This window comes from Siniperca chuatsi, linkage group LG1 (genome assembly GCF_020085105.1).
Source record: "Siniperca chuatsi isolate FFG_IHB_CAS linkage group LG1, ASM2008510v1, whole genome shotgun sequence".
NCBI lineage: Eukaryota > Metazoa > Chordata > Actinopteri > Centrarchiformes > Sinipercidae > Siniperca > Siniperca chuatsi.
In genome coordinates, this window is record NC_058042.1 from 28,500,887 (window position 1) to 28,519,744 (window position 18,858).

The 18,858-nt window shown below is 40.6% G+C and overlaps 1 protein-coding gene across 1 annotated transcript in view; it reads right to left on the reverse strand.

Moving 5' to 3' along the window:
* Positions 1 to 688: 688 nt before the first annotated feature.
* Positions 689 to 18,858, reverse strand: part of igf1rb (insulin-like growth factor 1b receptor) — a 55,766-nt gene continuing 37,596 nt past the window's right edge. Inside the window, exons 9-21 of the mRNA XM_044193526.1 lie at positions 16,915 to 17,082; positions 16,607 to 16,814; positions 14,492 to 14,793; positions 14,257 to 14,390; positions 13,411 to 13,570; positions 13,187 to 13,286; positions 12,257 to 12,327; positions 11,914 to 12,143; positions 11,664 to 11,771; positions 9,947 to 10,109; positions 9,174 to 9,303; positions 8,895 to 9,029; positions 689 to 7,141 (exon numbers count right to left, since the gene is read on the reverse strand). Coding sequence (XP_044049461.1) covers positions 6,616 to 7,141; positions 8,895 to 9,029; positions 9,174 to 9,303; positions 9,947 to 10,109; positions 11,664 to 11,771; positions 11,914 to 12,143; positions 12,257 to 12,327; positions 13,187 to 13,286; positions 13,411 to 13,570; positions 14,257 to 14,390; positions 14,492 to 14,793; positions 16,607 to 16,814; positions 16,915 to 17,082 — 2,435 coding nt within the window. The 3' untranslated portion in view covers positions 689 to 6,615. The remainder of the gene's footprint in view (positions 7,142 to 8,894; positions 9,030 to 9,173; positions 9,304 to 9,946; positions 10,110 to 11,663; positions 11,772 to 11,913; positions 12,144 to 12,256; positions 12,328 to 13,186; positions 13,287 to 13,410; positions 13,571 to 14,256; positions 14,391 to 14,491; positions 14,794 to 16,606; positions 16,815 to 16,914; positions 17,083 to 18,858) is intronic.

An 18,858-nucleotide genomic window follows, 5' to 3' on the forward strand; every position in this document is an offset into this window, starting at 1 on the left:
CCCAGTGGCGAAGAGAGCACTTAAATCATCTAATAAAACTGTGATGGGAAAGCATTATGATAAAAACATAACTCCTGCATTCAGATATAGTACGGTAGTATGAGCAGTAAGTTGCATTTAGATACCAAAAAAGTTAAAATTCTTTTAAAGATATGCATTAATTTGTAAGAAATATATTATTGTTGGTGGTCCGACAAACAGCTGGAAAGTTAATTTATCCTATTTTTTGTGATTGCTTTATATTTAGTTTGTATAGGCCTTATCTTACTCTGCAAAGTAGTAACTTGTAACTGCAGCCATAGGGGAGTAAAAGGGCATTTATCTTCTTGGACTGCAGGGATATCCTACTGTATCTCTTCAGTAGCCAGGACCAGTTCTCCATCATTACACCATTCTGTTGTGGATCCAGTTTTATATTTAATCACATTTTACAGTTTTAAATTTCTTATTGTACCCACACACACCCCAACACCCGTGAAACAATTTATTTAAAAAAGTGAATTCAGCAATTTTCGGATGAGAAACGTTGGAAGGCCTTGATTTTCAAGCCGTTCAGGTAACGACATGCAAATGTGGAATAGCTAACGTGCTGCATTACCTCTGAACCAGACAAAATGTGTGTGGAAACGTGGCAGTAGCACTGTGAGCACAAATGATACACACTTCCCAACAAAGACACGCAGAGTGAAACAGTTTGCATACATTTTTATTCATCTTAAATCTTGTGTAGAAAAAAAAAAGAATCAGAGAAACAGACATTCTCTTTTCCTTCAGCCAATCATTTTCCCCAGTACTCAGAATATATTGATAACAGGAAAAATTCTTACAACAGCATGTACAAAAGAAAACCAAAATGAAACCTCAGTCTAACAGATCATTTTAATAGAAACGCAAGAGTTGGAAGGCTATGAATAATTTACACACATCAGAATCTTGGTAACAAATTGGCCATGTAACAAAAAAGGTAAGGGGAAAAAAGAGAAATTTGTTCGATTTTATGTCCGCTCTGTGAGGTTCCAGCGGTAAAAGTGAGGCAAAAATCAGACCACAAACACTGGAATACCCATCCTGATCTCATCATCAGTACAAAACTGGCACAAGACCGCCACACTGATGTGGCCGGACTCTTAACCACAACCCAAATCACAGATACTCCCAGCCTGAAACTACAAACCTGCCTTGTTAGGAGAGGAAGACGACGCACGAAAAATGAGAAGAGTAAGGATGCTTTTTACTGGGATTCTGATCACCATGGCAACAAGTCTAGACACAAGGAACAATGCCAAAGTCCCGTAATGGCAGTAAAGAACCTGAAGAGTATTCTGTCAACCAACGCATGAAGAGGAAGTAATATACAAAACATCATTAACTAGCTCCTCGGTTACCAGATGTGTTAGCAACAAGTGCAGATTTTTTCAGACACATACCTAAACCAGAAATAAAGACTCAATGTCTAACATTTTTCAGTTAGTAACTCACTTCCTGCTTAAAGAAGCATGGTTCTTCGAATGATAGAAAACCACAATGTAACAAGTCATACATGGATTTTAAAAGACCGTATTTTCTTTCCCACCCGACACCTTCTGTTAGCCCCAGTTTGCGCCTCTCATGTATTACCATTACATTCAAGCCACACAGCTAAGCATCCGATTTTTAAAGATTGTTTAATAACACTTACTGCTGTTCTGAAGGTATTTCCAGAATCCCTCAAAGACTTTTCTAACCATCTGGATGAAAAAAAGATTCTGTCTGCAGCACAAAAAGATTCTCCAAAGAGATTTTTAACCTGTTTCTCAAGTTGTCACTCTTATTCCTAATCCAAACAAAGATGGCAGCCAGAAATGCCATAAGTCTCTATATGCAATTTCTGTACAATGTTAACCAAAAATTACAAAAGGTTTTATGATCAGTTATAGCCTATATTTATGTAACATTTTATTATTTTATATTTTCATACAGAATAATACATTTATTTTTCTGTAGTACAAACAAAGCAAGGAGATTTGTCATTCCCATCTACCTGGACAGGACAATATAGTCCCAACTTGGAAAACAGGCTAAAAAAAATTTGCTGCTTTTTGTTTTCCATCCAAGTGGTTAGAAGAGTCTTTGAGGATTCTGGAAATACCTTCAGAACAGCAGCAAGTGTTGTTAAATGACCATTTGGGTTTTTCAAATATTACTAAGTTTTGAAAAAACAAAAACAAAATAAAAATGGATATCGATGTGACTCGAATGTAATGGCGATACATTAGAGGCACAAACTGGGGCTGGACTTCAGGCTGTGGGTTTGAAAACAGAGCAGTACACAGGGACAGTAGGAGGAGGCGGGGGAGAGGGGAGTGTGGAGAAGAGGTCAGGAGGTTTTAACAACAGGGGAGGAACACACCACAGCCTCTCACAGCAGGGCTGCACTTCATTCCTTCTTCCACGTTACTAACAGCTCCTCTCACAGCAGAGCATCTGAGAAATAATCCAGCCTTCAAGTCTTCCAGACTCCAAGCAAAAAAAAAAAAAGTCATCATCACAGTTACTAAGACTTATTAGTTTTCTTTATATGACCAATTTGTCCCAAATTTCACCAGCTGCTGTTATAATCTACAAGGAGTTTGACTGACTTGTTGATTATCTGCAGAGCAGAGAGAAATATTTACCAGCATTGACCTGGTTTTCCCTATTGGCCATCTTGTTTCTGTGCCCCCCCTCCAGGATGGTTTGGTTTGTGGTTTGAATTTGACCATATTAACAGCACTCAGTAAGATCGTCATTACAGCCGGACAACAGAGATGAGATGTTTTGTTTTTCTGTACATGTAAATTGATTGGAAAAAAGAAGTGAGGTAGATGGATGGTTGAAGGAATTAAAAAAAAAACAACAACCTTCCCCCAAAAGAGCAAAAGAACATCAAAATATCAGAGGAAAAAAAAAAGAAAAAAAAGAAAGAAACTTGTGGGGAATTTGTACAGTGATTTACACAAAAGTAACATAAATAACCAAGGAACATCTGGGCTGGGATTTCAAACGTTTTGACGTGAATGAGCCTTTAATATCTATTCCATGTGGTCCTCTCTGATCGTACTTGTCTTCATATTTTAGTGTTCTTTCATAAACCCCAATAATGCTCATATGTTCCGCGCAGGGACCTCCGGTTACAGCTAGTTCTCTGATCAACGGTGTCTTTCTGAATTTAGAGTTAGTATTTTAATAAAAGATCACATTCAGGAGAAGAGAAGAGCCTTATGAGCATTTGTCCTTGTTATGACTCCTTTTTAGTGTCATCCTCAGTTTTGAAATCTTATTTTTCCTAAAAGCATTCAACAAATCTCTCAGTGCTGTAAAATAATTCCACTTATTTCTCAATCCAATTTAACTTCAGCAATCTTCTAAAAACATGTTAATATGTCGAAAAAAGATAAATAATGTGGATTACTCCAGCAGCATACAGAAAACCACCCTTGATGCAAGAGAGAAGTTGATTAGCGGAAAGTGAAATTGTCCTACAGACAGGTTTCTGCACTTGCCTTCAGAAAAATAAGTTAAGGCTCACTGCTACATTAAATAAATTCCATTTTGCATTTACTTTATACCTTGAACCCAGTGTTATTACACAGCACAAACATGTGGGAAACTGACTAAATGTAATAAGTTATCAGACAAGTCAAAAATAGAACTGAAATCATCAATAAGTAATGGAGAGTTAAAAGAAATAAGGCTTTATACATATCCTTCCTAAAACTTAATTTATTTTACTCCTCTATTCTTTCACTAGCTAATTTTATTTTTCAAATCCTCCTTTCCTTGTGCTCTTGGCACATTTTTAATAATTTATCTGCTCTCTACTTTGCCCACTAATTTCCCATTTTCCTTCCTATTTTCCTAATGCTTGTATGATAACGATATTGCCATATCCATGTGTAATTAGGCAAACCATTGGTCCAAGGTTTGTATGTGTGTGTAACATCAATGGGGCAACTGAGACTGTCTGGCTAGCTCACTTACCGGAAAAACTGATAGCTAAAGACATGAAAAACAAGCCTTTTCTGCTAGCTACCAGGCTGCAGCTAACTTTCGTCATAAAACTATGCTAACAAAGGTAGCTGTTTAACGCTACTTGGAAGTCCACAGACACCATGCTTTTATCTTCATCTTCAAGTGCACATCTCTTGTCTTCATCAAGGACTAGAATGGAAATAAGTTTTGGACTTTTTGCAGTAGCATGTAATTTAATTACTCTCTTCTCATAATAAACAAACTAAAAAGCTCTAAGTAGCATTAGCTAGCTAACTTTGTTAGCATTTGCTTGCTGATTAAAATGCTTTAGCTACTGTTACAAGAGTTTATACACTGATACTACAGCAGTGTGCAGTACAATATAGGAATGATTAACATCATGTGCACTTGCTGGTGTGCTTTTATGATAAAAGCTAGCTTCAGCTAGGTAGCTAGCTAAAGAGGCCCCAAACAAATGGGGGAAATAGGGAACAGACAAATGTGTGCCGAGACCCAAAAAAGGAAAAATAAAAATAAAATGAGCTAGTGGAATATAAGCAGAAGAGTAAAATAAATAAAGTTTTAATTCATTTAAATTCAGAGGAAAAAAATAAAAAGCATTTTTTCTTTTTACACTAACTGATTGCAGGTAAAAGGAGAAGTATAAAGCTTTATATTTCTTTTACGCTAACTAATTTATTGATGTATTTAGTTATATTTGGACTTGTCTGATAACCTTTTATTACATTTTGTCAGTGTTGGGGCTCAATACAATAAGTGCAAGGACCCATTCAAAATTGGAAACCCCCCTTCTGGTTTCAGACTGTTGTTAGAAACACTGCTCTTGTCTAATGATCAAAGAAAATGAAGTAACAGTGTCAGAGGGACATCAAATCAGACAAAGGTTAACACACACACACACACACACACACACACACACACACACACACACACACAGGCTGGATGTCTCAAGGTATGACAGCACAAAAAAGGTAAAAAAAAAGAAAAAAAAGAAAAATAAAGAAAAGGAAAGTAGAAAAGGATTTATCTTTTCTCTTTGACCTGAGATTTAGTTGTTACTCAGCAGTGATGCCTGGCCTCTGACCTCTGAGTATGAGTGTATACCCGAGGGGACAGAGGTCGAGGCGTCCTGAGAGAACATCGATGGTCACTGGTATCATCACTGTCCTCTAGTCAGATGGGAGGGGAAGTTACCGGTGTTTCAAGACACAAGGCAAACTGTCGTACCTTTACGCGAACACAGAAACGAAACCAGCTCAGATACACTTTACACAATTACAAGCATTAAAAAAATGGACTGTAGTGGAAACGTTCGTAGATCCAACCTGAAGGAGTTTTTTCTCTTTTTATATATAGATATTAACTATATTACAACCACAAGAGAAATAAGGAATAGCAGCTTCTTTCTGTACATGATGAATGTCTCCAACCGTATAAAAGTTAGAAAAGTGACACAAACAACTGGTGCGTACATAAATGCTCTGCCCACGTAGAGATGTTGTAAATGTTGGAGTCTAATGACAAGTCTAAAAAAATACCTGTTTGTATACAACAAGGAAATTGCTCTGAACACAAAGCAAACCCCGATTGAGAGACGTTATAGTGTTCATATTTATTTTCCTCTTTATACTCTTCCCTCCTCAAGGATTTTTTTTTTGCTTCTTTACTGACTGGATTTGGCGTTTAAACCGTAACAGAACAGCACTTTGTGAGAGGATGTGGCTCAATTTCTGATAAACTGATGTAACCAAGGTCCACAACGTCAATTTGATAGTAGTACAGTACTGAGTACAGTAGCTGTAGATATCAAACAGCAACAGAGGAGTAGTGTAGGACTGTAGAGGGAAGGTAAATTGTCTTTGATCACAGATTTTAAGTGTGTGTGGTAGCAGATCAAAGTGCTTTTTTTGCTTCCATTTCCAATCCGGCGTCTTTGAGAACTACAGGGCAAGACTGCAGAAGAGAGAATTTGACAAAAAGTACAATTTTGGCAACAAATTTGGCAGATTTGACCTTTCTCCCTCTGGCTGTTGACCCAGCATTACGCTGACACCCAGCCTGCAGAGCAACAAGACTACTCAACGGCCGACGGAGACCCTGACCTCTCTGAAGTGCTTTTTCATTAGATATGCTTAACAGTTTCACCATAATGCCCACCCAAAAGCGACCAAAACGCCGGACATTTATAAAGGCCTACACATTTTGTTTTCCCATTTGGAAATTCATATAAAAAAGTAACAAACAACAATTTATAAAATAAGTTCAGCCATAAAGAGAGAGAGAACTCCCCAAATGATTTTTATCTTTTTCTTCCTTTTACTGTTTTTTTGGTCTTCCCACTCAGCAGCAACGTCTGACAGCCAGCTGGTAGAAACCAAAACTAGAATAATATGAAAAAAGTGTGTGGGGGTACAGCAGAACATGGACTTTGTGACAGTTCTCTCCACCTTCTTGTGAGTCTCTGAGTAGCCACACCCAGCTGGCGGACATGGATTTGTTGTATATGATTTAAAAAAAACAAAAAACAAAAACAAAACTTCAGACATCAGGTTCTGCAGAGCAGCAGGTGGCAGGGTTTGCAGTCTGGTGGGTGTCTCTGTCCAATCAGCAGGCAGAGGACTGCGGGAGAGGCATGGTGCGTTCATTTTTGCGTCCTCCGTTCATGTGCGTGTATGGCGGCAGTTCGTCCAGAGACGGCTGCATCGTGACACCTGAGCCTGTCCCGAGCCCTGACCCTGCTGCAAGGCCCGTCCCCGACAGCCCATTGGCTGCCTGCTGGCCAGAGGCCTGCTTGTCCATGGCAGCGGTCGACGTACAGGGAGAGGAGGGGGAGCTGGGGGCTAATGAGGGGGCGGGTGGAGCCTCTGAGCTCGGGGAGGGTGGGGTCTGTTGGGGGACTGGGGTTTGCTGTGGCTGTGTGGAAGAAGGGGGGTCCAGAGGAACGTCATCCATGTTATCCATCTTTTCCAGGTGGAGCTGCGGAGAGTCAGCTGGCTTGTTATCGGCGCTGTAGAAGAAACTAGCCTCTCTGAAAGACGGGTCCAGCTCATCCTTTATGCTGCTGATGATCTCCACAAAGGCTGGACGCATCTTAGGATTATACTGCCAGCACATTCGCATCAGCTCGAACCTACACACACACACACACACACACACACACACACACACACACACACACACACACACAGGTTAGCTCAGTCTGCATCAACAACATGTCCTCCTGTAGTAATGACTTTCTCCTGAGGAACTGTGCCTTCCTACCGACAAGCCAATATTTACTTTTGCCAAATGTTTGCTTTCTGTTGCTAAAACGGCTGTAGGTAGCCCTTCTACTTCTTGTTTATGAAGCACAGAGCTGATGCTGCTTTCACCAGGGTCCAGCAGCTGTACAGCAAGCTCTACATCAAGCCTGGATATGACAAGCCTGACACACCAAGATGGCAACCTTTATGTTGCATTAAATGTCTCAAATGCTTTCTTTGACAATTCAGTCATTTCAAATAGTGCTGTACCATTAATTGAAATCACAATATGACCAAGTGCAATACCCAAATCGCATAAGCTGCAATTTTTGATAAAAGGTAAAATGTGTGACAAAACAACAACAAAATAATTATAATGAAGCACTGTAGTGCTGCAGAGATGCCCTGGCCTACAAATCTTATTCTCCAGATGTAGGAGACCCCAACAAATGTCACATCATCGTGATTTTAATAGTTTTTTCAGTGAAAATGGAAATTGTGATGCAAAAATTATCATTCCCACTAATCGTGAATCATATCGCAATCCTAATATCGCAATATGATTTTTTTTTTTACCATATCATGCAGCCCTAATTTTAAATGAAAGAAACTGCAGCATTTTTGGCTAAGACATAACAACAGTATGTGATCTAAACCAAATGTTGTCTTCTGTGACACAACATTTCATCTGTGATTAAAGCCTTACTTGAATGCACTTGTATAATAATGTGTACTGATTAGCTAAATAATTAGCGGAAACAGCTAGCCGGGCTGTGTCCAAAGGTACAGGCAACTCCTAAAACATTTTTACATTTCAGTTTTGTACAGATTAAACAAACAAGATATAACATGTTAATTAGTGAGCTTTAGAGATGCTGGCAGGTAGATTATGTTACCTTTGGACAGAGCCAGGCTAGCTGTTTACCCCCGTTTCCAGTCTTTGTGCTAAGCTAAGCTAAGCTAACTGACTGCTGGCTGTGGCTACAAAGTTTACGTGAGAGTGGTATCAATCTTCCCATCTGACTCTTGGCATGAAAGTGAATAAGCATAGTTCCCAAAATGTCAAACTATTCCTTTAAGGCTGAATAAATTGCTTATAATAGATACTGTGTATGCTATTGGAGTTGAGGTGACATGACACTTTAAAATATTGTACAATAACATACTGCAATTATTCTGAAAGTGTTTTTATGTATATGTTTAAGAACATGTTTATGGACACCATATTTTAAAATGATTGCTGTTAAGAGAACCCTGGGCCTTCACATTTGTTCTCCTCATGACTTCACCATATGATGCTTCCACAATGTTTTGTGGTCGGTGGCCAAATTTGTGTGCCACGCTCACAACCCTTTTGATGTGGATTTATACTTGGGCTGTTTCATATTAAGAACAAACACATCATGGAGAACACAAGAGCACACAGTGTCAAACAGAAGGGCCGTGAACACAATCAGCACTGTGGTATGGAAATCCTAATGGCCGCGGACTGAAGGGCAGCAGTGCTGCTTCACTGTTTGTTTGAATAAAAAGTAGTCACTTACGATTTAACTAGCAAAGTAGAGGAAAACATGGCAGACAGGAAGACACTGGCTTGTTGATGTGTGAAATCTGCAGATTGGATGTGTGTTGGTGTCTTACAGCATGTCAGGACAGTTCTGTGGTTTCTCCAGCAGCCCTCCCTCCATGACAAAGCGGAGCACCTGCTCATTGGACAGACCTTGGTAGGGCTGTTCTGCCAGAGTGGCAATCTCCCACAATACAACCCCGAACGACCTACACAGAGGAAGAGAGATAAGGGGTTAAATCAGTGCATCTTCCATTATCACTACCATACTCCGAACATACTTTTTGGAAGCAGTAAACACAGAAAATGAGGCCACCATGTGTGTTTGTTTGTGTTTGTGTGCGTCTGCTTACCAGACATCAGAGTTGGTGGTGAAGACTCCGTCCTTCAGAGACTCTGGTGACATCCAGCGGACAGGGAGCAAACCCTTACCACCTTTGCGGTAGTAGTCCGTCTCATAGATGTCTCTGGTCATGCCAAAATCTACAGACACACAAACATAGGCACACACAGGGAGAAAGTGAAGCACTGACATCTATTAAAAAAAAAAAACAAACAAACTCCACAACATTTGATAAAGATGATTCTAACTGTTTTAAAAAGCTTCACCAAAGGTAGGGGTAAATTACTTTTTGTTGTTGTACTTGTCGTGTTGTGTGGGCCTAAATTCCACAGGAGGGCGCTCCTTACTGACATTATAGGCCTAGACGTGTTACTACAGTAACCATAATCCCTTAGCGATTACTCCATACGTGGTTACAGACCTTTAAAAATGATGCTGTTACCATAATTGTCTAGATGATGGTCTAGACCTTTTCACACTCAACAAGGTTACACATTCAAAATGGGTTAGATCCTATTGTCTGATAGGAAAGAAATCTGGTAACGAGATGTTAACTTGCATCACATTCACACTCAGCTCTGGATCTGGGGATGAAAACATGTTGACAGAGCTACACCGCTGCCCCATAGAGGGTTCCCTTTCCTGGGATTAAGGTTACCCTGATGATTTGGTCTTCCAGTAACTTGATAATTAGATATTTTCACTTAATGAGCATGCTCTCAACTCCCTCCCACTTCTACTCCATAGCTGACAGTGACCTCTGACCTCCCTACAGCCCTTTACCTCCTATCTTAACAATGAAGTCCTCGGCCACCATGCAGTTCCTGGCTGCCAGATCTCTGTGGACAAACTTGTTGGCATTGAGGTATGCCATGCCGTCAGCGATCTGCCCGGCCATCTGAAGCATCTTCTTCAAAGGAGGGAGAGACAGGCTCGACCACTGTTGCTGGAGACAGACAGATGGGAGAGAGTAAGTTCTCAGAAGAAGAACAAGGTCCCTTAGAATATATACTGTATTTAAAAAAAATCCTTTTCTTGACCACATAATAGAGCATTCTATAAAGAATAAAAAAAGAAAACAGACAGCTGATTCTTGTTGCATCTATCACTCCTATCATAAAAGGCATGACTGACTGGACATTGTTTTCACACATTGATTCAAAGCTAGCATCAGTATGTCTGTCTTCACAGATTGGTGACCAGGGCCTGTGCTTCAAGAAGTGGCTTAACTACAGCTTATTTGGTTCTTCAAATGCAGATAGAAGATTAGTTAATCTTAGATGAAGTTATCTTGAACAACAGTGTGCTCTTATTTTGAAATATAGGCAACATGAGTAAAGAGTTGAAACAATGATCTTCACCCATATGATTAGCTGAGTGCTGATTGCAGTGAAATGAGGTAGGCATGTTGAGAAGCCTCCCAGCATGCGCTGGAGCAAGAGTTTGATGGAGACGAGCCTGATTTTATTTGTGTTCCTGCATTGTTACGGGTGTTCAAATGATAAATCCCCATCATCATAGCATAGTTAAATACCATGTTCTCTGGCTCCTTCTGCCTTTTAGCAGTCACAAAGTATTAAATGAGTTTATGCGTTTCCTTTTTAGGGTCGGTTATTTTTTTTTGTGTATCATATATAGATATTTAACGCTTAAGACTGAAAATGGGTGTTTTGTATCTGATGGGTTCATAAATGGAGATTCACCCTAGAATCTCTTGGACATGATTAGGGTTGCAAAGGGTCGGTAAATTTCCAAAAAAACAAGGGAAGTTAAGCTCAGGAAATTGGACATTTTGCACACACAAAAAGCAATATTAGGTCTTGTGGCATGTTTTGGTTAAAAAGTATGCCCATTTAATTGAAATGCAGTGCAGCATTCAGCAGCGCACTCTTCCATTACATGTACAGATAATTTGCCTGCATCCCATTAAATAAGAATTCAGTACCTCTGCATGCACAGTGCATTCTCCCAAAACATGTGCAGCCCACACTACTGCCAACACTACTGCACTGTCTGAGCCAAAGCACTACATGCTTTCCGGTAGATTTTCATTATTTTACTAGAGTGAATATATTAAAGATTTTTTAGGATATTTCAGTTAACCAGCAGATAGTGGCCTAAAGCACAGTTTATAACTTGTTAACACCTTCTGCTAGTTTTTGTTAGCTAGTTATTATTATTATTATATTTCCATTTTATTTCTGTTATTTCCTGTTAATAATAATTAAGTCCCATGGAAAGTTTCCACCTTCAATATTCCTGGAATTTTGCAACCTTAGTCATGATCCAGCTTACAAATCTGCACATGTGCAGGTTTGGGCTTTAGGACTTGTTGCTCAGATAACAGCTGGAGGTAAATTTCAAGTCGGCTTCGAAGAACTGAAAAATACAGACTTGTGTCAGATCATCAACAATCAAATCAAGCCAACTCAGTTATCCACGTGCAAACAGCAGGAACCTGGTGGGAAGGAGCCGATGCAGGTTATAAGTCAGACAGTACCTCTTTAGGTCGGAGGGAGCGCAAGTAACTCTTCAGGTCTCCTCGTGTCATCAGCTCCATGATGACCAGGGTGGGCTGGCCCTGAGAAACCACGCCCAGGAGACGGACCTGCACCAAACACAGCACGCCACATCACCATGACACAAGAATTGACTAACACCCTTGTCTTTGTTTTATGAAGCATGCGTATAAAGTGCAACCCACCGCTGCTCTGTGTGATCTTAATGTGTGTGTTTATGTGTGTGCATACCACGTGGTGACAGTTGAACTCCTTCATGACAGAGGCTTCATTGAGAAACTCTATTCTCTCCCTCATGCTGGCCGACTCGTTGACAGTCTTAATGGCGACACGGGTCTCTGGTTCATCTTTGACCACGCCCTTTGCCAAGCCCTCGTACACCATGCCAAAGGACCCCTGGCCGAGCTCACGACTCAGGGTGATCTTCTCCCGTGCCACCTCCCACTCATCTGGTACATACACTGCAAAGAATAAATATGTGTTACTAAAGACCCTGCATGGATGTTTTCACTTATTCTGACAACAACAAGAAAACTGTGCACTGCATTTCTCACATACACACTTCTACACTCACTTTCTGCAGCGCTGAAGTACTCTGGGTTGACTGAGGCGTATAGGACTCCATTTCCAAGCCGGTCACTGTTCCTGACCGAAACAAAAACAAAAGTGTTTACAGACACACAAACACATCTGCACGCACACACAACATGCGTGCATACTTTTGTGATCTGCATGGTGTATAATCATACATATCACAGTTTTAGCTTCCAAAGAATATTGGAATGCAGTACTGAAACATTTCTATTTGAAAGCCTCCTGAAGATAAAATCTTTTTGCAGATAACTATTCCTTAAAGAACTATTTCAGCATGGCAGGAGTTGTTAATGTCCTGCATAAATTAATTTCTTTATATCACCACATTGTCTCCCAGTGTTCAAAACACATAGAAAAACAAGACTTTTTTTGTCATCTTGTTTTCTTCAAGGTTAATATTTTGACACAAACACCATTACCTAATGTTACATGGTACAACTACAAATACAAGTAGGTGCCAATCACAAAACAGTGCAAATTCTAGCTTCATTTGCCATTTAGTTTTATGGGATATAATTGGTAGAAACATTTTGCTTTGGTTTTTGTGTTGGCTTGAGTGGTTTGTGATTGAACATGGATCCTAATGTGACCACACCAACCATTAGCAACTGGTTGAAACATTTATTCTAGGAGGAGAAAAAGAAGAAAATGTTCAGCCATCCTCACCAGGTGTCCTCTATGCATTTTCCTAATATGGTTTCCTGGTTTTCTCTGAAGGTCTATGGCGGTCTGTTGTGCTGGTTTGGCTTGGCTAGGCTACTCAGGTTGGGTAGACTTATTTTTTTATTTCTGCTACATGATGTTCTGCATCTTATGTTTTGCTTTGTTTCTATTTGTTTTATGCAATTGCATACTGTAATGAAACAAGTGCTGTGCTCTACACATAACTACAGTACACAGAAACACACACCTTTTCCTGTTGAGGACCACCAGCATTGCGGCCAAAAGGCAGATGAAGAGAATGATGGCGATAGGAACAAAGATCACAGCGTAGAGGACGTTTTCATAACCTGTTGGGTCAAACACTTTGATTACTTGAATTATTACAGTTAACATTTCTGTGCTGTTAGAATATATGTGTACAGATACAAAGGAGGGATGCAGTTTGATGATGCATGACAGTGTGTGCCTTACGTTCAGCCACGTAGAGATCCAGAGTGTGCGTCCAGGAGCCGTTGCCAGCCAGTGATGTGGCTCTCACTCTGACTGAGTAGTTTCCTGGACTGAGGTTGGACAGCCGAACGCCACGCTGGGCCTGATACATCTGACCAGAGACACATTCGTGCTTCTCGGCCTGACACACACACACACACACACACACAAAAAAGAAAGCGTATTATAGACAGAAATGTAAAAATCTGAATCCAAAAGAAAATCCAAGACCCGCTGGGTTAATCTATTCTGTGTGAATCGTCTATTTCTACTTTACATTTTGTGTTTCAGGATCTACCTCGCACTACCGTCAGACCATTAGGTTACACTTTAATGTTGCAACCATTAATTAGATATATTAGTCTGAAGTGAAGGCTGAAAATGTATGTACATTGTCAGACCGCTATAATGTACTTAATAATAAGTATGGCCTCAACAACAAGACATTTTCATCACGTAGTATGGAGTACTCATCAGATGGACATAATGAAACATACAAAAAATATAAACGAAAAATAGTTCGTTATCAAGAGCAAAATCAGAGATCAAGGAGTCAATTTTGATTCTTACAACCTACAAACAAGGGGGCAACAGACTAATTTAGTCTATCAAGCAAAAGAAATGTATGGTATGCATTAAAGGGGTTGATTGATGAATTGAGTTTCCTCCAACTAAATGACTGGTCAGACAGAGGCAGTCAACCAGCATTTTGCTCTGATGTGGACAGTGCTAATTAATAAATTCTGAATAAACATGACTTTTTAATTCATTGTCAAAAACAGCAGGTCCTCAGTGAGGTGGCAGATAGATGTACAGATGTTGTCTTACCTCAGTAGCCAGTTTAAACTTGATCTCATACATAAGGATGAGTCCGTTGGGGTGAGGTGGCTCTGGCCAGCGCAGAAACACCCAGTCCTCGTGGCCCTCCCAGGTCACTGGGCCGGGTATGTCGTCAGCCTTTTCTGGAGAACCGCAGGGAGAATAGGTTACCATGGTGAATGTAGAGGTCAGAGGTTTGATTAGCCATGTACTATATTTTTAAACACATCATTTCTCCTCTAACCTGCAGGCTTGGTTCTGGAGAAGACAAACTCTGCGGCGCTGCAACGCTGGACCTGTCGATTGCAGGCATGAATGTCGATGCGGTAAACTGTGAACGGCTGCAGGCCAGAGATCTGCAGCTCACGCTCCGTCACCGATTGCTCCACAAACTCAAACTCTCTGTCCGCCGGCTCCACGTCCGCGGTGCTGCTGTTACCAGCGGCTTGGAGAGGAGGAACTGTGCTGTTGGTGTGCAGCCGGTTGCGGCGGGAGTGAGTGGAGTTGGCTACACCAAAGAGATCTCTACGGCGACGATCTGGTGGCCTGGAGGTGAGAAGAACAGAATGGTAGAGTGGAGATACAAGAGGGGTAGGAGGGAGGGAGGGATGGAAGAAAATAGTTGGGAGAGAGAAGACAGAGGACAGGTTTAAGATGAGTATGGAAACATCACAATTCTACAGTGCAATAAAAATACTGGCAATTGCTAGGAGTTCTTTATCCTCCCCTAAATGCTAGAAGGAACAAAACTGACAAAAGTAAAATGAAAATGTAACATTAACAAAAAGACATATTGCAGGTGAGAAGAGTTTTGTGTACAGAAGTTGATGAAGCTCAAGATATGACTGTCACAAGGAGGTCGTGTTTCAGCATACTGATGATGATCCCAGAGATACTGGAAATCCTTCCTCCCTCAACCTTGAGTCTATGAGTGATTTGGTTGTTTTCATTTCCATTTGGCCTTAAATTTAAGCAGCTGGGATGAAACTTGGTAGGCAAATTCTAAATAGAACTACTCAACAGCTCGGTGGATTTTGTAGGAATTGAACTTTGACAAGCAGTTATATGCCAGTATGTGACATACCACACCTGCCACTACCACATTGGACCACAGTGCAACCAAGTTACCAAGTTGTTCCTTAAGCATGTGTATTCAATTTCATGACATTTGTTTGAATGGGAGAGAAGTTACTATTTTTTTTACATCCGTGAAAAGAAAAGAAAAGAAAAAGACAGGATTGCCATGTGTACCAGGTTTTGTTTCATCTGGAGCCAGATGTCAAACCTTTTAAGGGCTTTACCTATTCACCTTAAATTACATTTCTCTTTTCAGGGCAAATGAGCAATAGTTTCCTTCTCTAACCGTTTCAGACAAAATGTGGACAAGCCTCTGGTATGTATGTAACACTCACATAAGCAGAGTTTAAAGATACAGTCCAGTTTACAAGATGACATGAATGTTGGTTCACACACCATCGAGGTCTGAGGTAAGCTGAAAGGGAATACAGGAAATGTGATGATACCTGTTTATCTTTAGAAGTAAATATATCCATCCCTTTCTTCTGCATCTGCAAAACATACTGAGAACTATCAACTGGACCAAGCTCTGCATGTGTGTGTGTGTGTGTGTGTGTGTGTGTGTATAGAGACAAAGAGATAATGCAGATGTCTGTAGTGTGAGGCAGCAGGCTGACTCCCTAAAGCCAACAGAAGCCAAAACATAATTTAGACAATTGGCTAAAAGACCTCCTCATGTGTATATAAATACCCTGACAAATACCATGAAATAGAGCGAACAACGCCACAACAAGCAATGTAACTTATGTTAGCTAGGCTATGGGTTAGCAAACTGTCCCTACAGTTGCTCCTGCGAAACTAACATGCAGAGAGGACGAGACGGTTTCCCAGAGCCAGCAAACCAGCTCCAGACAGCGATACTCACAACTCCTGCTACTATAGCTAACATCACAACAGCAGCATATCTTGGCAAACTAGAAAGTAAGCTGAATGTTCGTGGGCAAGTCATTTAACGTTATCTGACACAAAATCATGGCTGGAATGGCTGGAATAGTGTTGTGTGACTTGGTCCGAGCCACTTTGTTTGTGTACAAACACCAGATTTTTTTCCCAGCACACACATAGAACAGACAGCTAGTGTACCGTGAGGAGATATTCACTGAATTTGACAAAAAGACATGTGTTGAATTAGAATATCATAGCCCACCTTTAACAGCAGTAAAAGAGTGTTTTCTTTTCTTTTGGTTTAGACAAAACAAGGGTTACATATGAAGTTAAATGCTGTCATGGCATTGCAATGCACACCTGTGCCATACAATAAAGCAATGATGACGATGATTACCTTGGTGTAAAAATGGAGTTGTGCAGGAAGTTTTCAAAGACTTTTCGGTAGGAGGCGTCAGCAGCTTCGGCCTCCAGGTCCTCAACTGATTTGGGGCAGGGGCAACAGGGGCCTTTGTCTGCCCCATCCGGATCTGGCTTAGTGGGCTTGGTGTCCTCTTCCTGGTCTCCCACACCAGTGGCAGCGATCCTTATGGGGATCTTCAGCTCTGGAGGAGGAAGCAGAGGATGGGTTTCATGACAGGTGTACTTTGTAACTCCACAACTATCAATACAGTGTATGAACTGTGCTTGTGTGTGTGTTTGTACCTTTAGAGCAGTAGTTGTGCTGATACAGCTCTCGGTCTTCGGCTTGTTGCTGCCATCTGACCAGGTAGTAGGTTTGGTTTCCATTTGGTGAGACAGGGGGTGACCAACGTACCACCAACTGTGTAGATGAGTTAGAGTATGCTCGCACATCCTGAGGCATGGAGGGCGCTGAAAGAGACAAAAAACTAAATTATTCTGATCTCAGTGTCACTCTGGAGCTGCTTGGAAATGCTTTTCTCCTTCAGGCTGGGATGTACAGTCTGCCAGTGCAGATGTGATTCTCTGACATCATGAGGCTGCTACGGCTTTACAGTGCAGCTGGATTTATTTAAAGAAGTCTTCAAGTTCATCTAATTATATTTTAGTATTTGTAAATCAGTTTTTCTCCATCTCTTTGAGTTGCAGCTGTGTTTACTAAAACAGTCTTCTTCTCCATCTCCTTACACAATCATTGGATTACATCCAAAAATGCTATCACACTATTTGAAAAACAAGCAGCAATAAGAACTAGGGTCGGGTCGGGTCGGTCCGGTGTACGAGCTTAAACCAGTTTGATTTTATGCAAACTGACTGAACCAGCATTTGTCATTATGAGACGTTCTGGGCAACTAAAAACAGACAAGAAGCAGCTCTCAACAATGTCAACTCTTTAATGACATTCTACAGCTGGGCTCAAGAAATGTAACAGCCACCTCACTAATAGACCAGCACAATAATGACAATTACCAACATAACATAAGCCACCATGTTCTAAACAGACACATTACACTAACACTAACAAAAAGTAACATTTGCATTTGGGAACACAAAACAGCAAACTTAAACTACTCAGTCCAGCATTGCATGACAGGAAATGTGGGCCTTCGCTCTCTCAGCGTTGTCTGCAGCACATGTATGTATCACAGCTGAGCAGACGGTGGTGCAAAGTCAAGCAGTGTCTTCATGGTAAGTTACTAACTGGTTTGTAAAATACATTGCTGGAAAGTTAATAAACAATGACCCCATCATTTCCCCTTTTTAATTTAACTCTAATATAACCCTGTCCCTGACAACTTCCTTGTCACATCTGTTTGCTATGTTAGCGAGGTAGCTAGCCAGCTACAGTTTGTCATTACAGTCAGTAACGTAGTAGATTGAAAGGTAACTACGAAGCCTCGTTTTAATCCGCTCCCGTTTGCCCTCTTAAAGTTACTGCATTACGCTGTTAATACAAACTCAACACATCCTGTATCCATTTCAAATTAAAAGCCATTTTGCGTTTCAGTGGACAGAAACCCTTAATTTCTTAAAAAGGCCTTTATTGTGAAACATTTGCAGGAATGTGTGATGTGGAAATCTCAATGACTCGCAACTCCACTTTCATTTATGGGCTCTTATTATGTTTTACTCGGGAGTGGCTGAGTCACGTGCAACACCTAGTGGTAAAATTCGGAATACCGGTCTGGTCTTTTGCTTAATATCAAACCGGTTTGAAAATGTTTACGTTGGCCAAACCCTAATAAGAACATAACATTTTCCGGTCAGCAGTCATATTTCCATCTAATTGTCAAGCAAATTCGAAGCAAACTTTTGAAATGTTGCAAAAAAGAAAAAAAAAAGAAAAAAGAAAATGCGATTTAGGTGAGTTTCGATTAACAGGTTTGAGGCCATTAACTAGGCTATGCAAAGGGTAATTTAGTCAGAAGTTGGCGGTATAGGCTACTATACGCATGGCTATAATAAATAGAGTAGAAGAGAGGTTGCGAATCAACAAAACCAGTTGTTTGCCAACCACCAATAAACCTCAGAGAAGAAGAAACAAAACCAGTTGCCTTCGCCATCTACTAGAGAAAAATGGAGATGGAGAGAGACAGCTGATCAGTCGTGAGTTAAATATTTGCTACGTCAGAACTTATTCGGAAAAGGTGTTTCCATCTCCCATTAAGCGCTTTAACTCTTTTTCGA